Here is a 4482-nt window from a genome sequence, read left to right as displayed (position 1 = left end):
TCTCAAACGAATTAAAAACTAAAAATAATAAAATTTCATTTGTATTTTTAGTATTTTTATTTCTTAAAAATAAAAAATAAAAAGTCAAACTAAACATATTTTTAAAATTTTAATATTTAGAAAATAAAATAATTTTAAAAAAAATAAAAACAAAAAATAAAAATGCAAACTAAACCAACCCTTATATATTACACTAAAATCATTCTCCGTTAAAAATTCACAAGATGTTTAATGTATTTTCACGAGACATCATTAGGGTAATTTACTCAACACAAAAAAACATTTGTCTTTGTCAGCTTGCACACGGGAAACATTGGACGAGACGAGTAACATGCGAGATTGAACCCGATCCTGTAAATTTTAACAAAATAACTACATTTGGTTATAAAATTACATTAGTTGTATTATATTTATCACCCCTTTTAATAAATTACTGCAAATAATAAAAAGTAATTTTCCTGCTTTAAAATTACGAAGGTGTTTCATCAATGCCCAAAGCCCCGTTTCTGGTTGCTTCAAGCCTTCAACGATCCGTTCCTATTTTAAGAAATTAATTTTCAGAATGAAAAAAAAGTAAGAAATATGAAGAGAAAAAAAAAAGAGTGAGAATAAAATTCTCATTTACGAGTTAAAACCAACCAACCAAATAACCTACACCAATTCCAGCGGTGGACCAACTCTCCATTATTAAATGCTTTTCTTATTGGTTCGAAAAAAAAAAGTTTTTCTTATTAAAACTTAAAAAAAAAAATTACCAGTTGCCTCAAAATTTGGAATATTTTTGAAAATTGAAAAAATCCACCTCCTCTTATTTTACCTTCCCCACATCGAGCAGACGAAGCATCTTAAACCCCCGTGATATTACATACGTAGATTATTTTTATTACAGTAACTAAAAATTAACCAGAATGGGGATTAGTGATTTCTTTCAATGGACCAATTACTGTTTCGTATAAAATTAAAATTGATCAGGTATAAAACTTTCTATGACATCACATTCTATAAAACAAAATTGAAAAGTTTCTGCAAACTCGTGTAAGGTAAATAATCACGTCCTAAACATTATTTTTTCATGAACAACGCGTATCTTCCAAAAAAGAGTATTGAAAAATTTCATTTCTTAATATACAAAATACTTGATTATAAATCGAGGCTAGGCAAGATCATATTCTGGTTTCGTAATTAAGAATATTTCCTTGTTCAAAATGAGTAAATTTATTTGAAATTAAATTTCACCAATAAAATGAAAGCTTTGAATTCTTAAAATTATATGTCAATAATATTATAAGATGTTTTTTTTTTCCTCTTATCGTGAAAGTGGGGATGACTGGGTAATTTTTTTATGTCAATAAAGTTATCATTTCACCAACTAATTACTATCAAAATATATTAATTTTAATTTGCAAAAATTTAATTTTTGTTGTGCACATTGTATATGTTAGTATCTGTGCCATTTTTCTTCCACAATCCACATGTATTGGCTAAAGTGAATCAAGGTAATCTTAAATAATATTTAGAAAAAAAATTATTTAGTGCAGATCAACAATAATTGTTAGTAATTTCAACAACACAAAAACTTGTTAGTATTTTTTTATCCTTTTTAATGATATTTTCTCTTTAAACAACTAAGAGTTGAATTTTAATTAGCACGATTCAATCATTTCTCAATTGTATAAGACTTTGTTAGTTAAAAATATAGAATAAATCAACAATAACTATAAATTCCATGCAATAATGTAAATGCATACTAAATAAGAGAGAGACAAATTTCAGATTCGGCAATATTTCATAAATAAGTATAGTGTAATGTCACGTTCAAAAACCCGGCAACCATGTGATACATGACAGATGGCTCCCTCACTCCTTTGATATGTGTTTGTGAAAAAGGAGTAAGAACCAGCCTTTCATCTATGCTATGGACACATTATGTGCAAGTAAACGTGTAAAACAAACAATCGTAGCAAGAACATAAATTATATACTAAAACACATAATCACGATGAGTTAATTTGATTCATTCTTACTAAGCATTTCTTTTAATCTACAAATGTATACAAAAAAAGATATGAAATTACTGCTAATGCTAAGATGTTACAGCACCATCATTCCCAATCCCATGCTCAACAATCTCATTCTGGCCACTCAAGGGGGAAGAAGCAAAAGAAGAAACAGCAGAAGAATATGAAGTTGAATCAGAACAAGTGTTAGAACCATTAGAAGCAGCTAAACTAAAGAGTAAATCAACAAAAGCACCCACTATAAACCCATGATTGTTTTTACCATTGACCCTTAAGTACCAAGTTAAAAGCTCCTCCAAGCCTTCCCAATCCCTCACTCCATGAGACTCAACCATCTCCTCCATTGATCTCTTGAAGTCCTCATAAGGGTCCTCTGACTCCATGGCTAGGACCACACTTTCTTTGAAGGGAAATCCACTAGCCTTGGCCTTTTCCAAGATGGAACTTGTGTCACCAGGTTCGAAAAAAAGCCTCTCTGACCTCACACCACGTACCAACATCTCCAAAGACTCCCCATCACAGTAGTAGTAGTCTTCTGACTCAGTTGAGATGCTTGCAGATTCAGATGAGGTTGTGAACCATGACTTGGGAGTTTCGATAGTGCTCTCTGCTGAAGGGTCGAAGAACATAGAGTTAACTGTCTTGAACATGTCATCATCTCCACCACGGAAAGAGAGGGTCTTTGAGTGGCCACAAGAGGGCATGAATTGCCATGGATGATGATGATTTCTTGGGGCTTCTTTGGTTTTGAAAAGAGAGGGCAGCTTCAAAGATTTCTTTCCCATTGGATCTATCTGATATTAGTGTTTGTTTCTTTTTTCCCGCTGAGGATGTGATGGTGTTTGTGCTTCTATGGGATTTGGGAGGCGTTCTGGTTGGTGCCTGTAATAAATTTGATCAGAAGGGGAGTATTTAAAGCAAAGAGGCTCTGAGGGAACGCAATAGAATATGACAAAGAAATGGGGTCTGGTAAGTGCTTTCATGGGTGAATTTAATTTGTAGGTTTGTAAAATTCAATGGTATTCAATGCTCCCATCAACAACTGAATGTAACAGTACTTTCTTTCAGCAGTGTCTGCCTCATAAAAATGACAGATATAATTCAAGGGCAAACAGGTCTAGTAGAAGCAGAAATTATTAGGTAATTCGTGATTCCTGTGTTTATAAATCTGATCAATTTATGTGTGTGATATATATTTAAGTTTTTTAACTAACAGATCAGTTTTTTGTAACGTGACAAATTAAGATTTGAATCTGATTAAAAGTTAAGAGAGATATTTATATTTAGTACCAATAGTATGTCCGACAAAATAGTTTCTAGATGATGAAAATTATGTGAGAAAAAAAATTATTTATTGTTTCATAACACAACAATATGACATTTATCGTTATCATATCTCTTTAACTTGGGTGCACATTCTTTTTAGGAACAAAGGATCAATAAGGTCTAATATTAGACCAAGAAACGGTGTGTACTTGACCCTAATATCGTTTGGAGTTAAACCGAAGGTCACCTGCCGTTAACCTTTACATTTATGTGATAAAATTGTGAAAAAAGATATGTAGGGCAGATTAAGTGAAATCTTTGTGGTTAGAAAAGACTATGACAATAGCTAGTAGAGGAAAGAAGGTGAATTCATGTGAAGGATTTAAAGGGGGAACGGTTGTATCACGCATACTTGTGCTCACCCAAAGTATTTATTAGAGAAGGGAGGTTGAGATCTAAAACTAGGCTCTCTATTTATCAGGAACTTTGCTCTGTTTTTTTTTTTTTTTTTTACCTCTTGTACCATATATGATCATCAGATATAATAAATAAGCTGTCATCTGACTTGAAGGACAGATAGCATACTTTCACAATCCACAGTTACTTATGATGCCCTAGCAATTCGAATTCCAAATCTTAGCAATTCTCCATCTTCTTAGTTTCTTTTCCGAATGAAATATTTGTACCGCTGAATTTATTTCTACTATCTAGATTTTGCGTTTTCTTCCATTGAATCACATTGAAAATATTTTAAGTTACTATGTTAGTGGTGCTGGTTGACCCGTGTGAATGGCTAGAAAAAATAGAACTACGATAATGCATTTCTTCATATAGTTTTTGAATGTACATGAATGTTTGTTGGCCACTAATAAAAAAGAAATTCTTCCACTTTGTGGTAGCATGATGCTTTATAAATTATAATTCTACGTACATAGCTCTTCAATATCTGTCTTCTGATGCGAACATCTCTCAAATTTGACCAATACTTGCATTATAAATATGCTAAGTGGTGGTTTAGTTCCAATCCCTTCCCCTTGCCGTTAAATAAGCGTTACAGCTGACCTTTCTGCCCATAAAATTGACTTAAAATTAACTTGGTGACTGGATGGTCATATTATAAAAACACGGTTCTAAGTTAAAGTAGATTTTTATATAAATTCTTATAAAATGAATTTTTCAATTGAATTTTTTAAAATTAA

The 4482-nt window shown here is 31.8% G+C and overlaps 1 protein-coding gene across 1 annotated transcript; it reads right to left on the bottom strand.

Annotated features, from left to right (window-relative positions):
• Positions 1 to 1990: 1990 nt before the first annotated feature.
• On the bottom strand, positions 1991 to 2980 carry LOC114402761 (transcription repressor OFP13-like). The gene has a single exon (XM_028365426.1). The coding sequence runs from the start codon at positions 2800 to 2802 to the stop codon at positions 2083 to 2085; it is 720 nt and encodes a 239-aa protein (XP_028221227.1). The 5' UTR covers positions 2803 to 2980; the 3' UTR covers positions 1991 to 2082.
• Positions 2981 to 4482: the final 1502 nt, after the last annotated feature.

The sequence above is a fragment of the Glycine soja genome, chromosome 20 (genome assembly GCF_004193775.1).
Source record: "Glycine soja cultivar W05 chromosome 20, ASM419377v2, whole genome shotgun sequence".
Taxonomy (NCBI): Eukaryota; Viridiplantae; Streptophyta; class Magnoliopsida; order Fabales; family Fabaceae; genus Glycine; species Glycine soja.
Note: the sequence above shows the minus strand (reverse complement) of the source record. Positions and strands in the feature narration are given on the sequence as shown.

Excerpts from the sequence above, each read along its gene's own strand:
- LOC114402761 (XM_028365426.1), bottom strand. The coding sequence starts at position 2,802 with ATGGGAAAGAAATCTTTGAAGCTGCCCTCTCTTTTCAAAACCAAAGAA.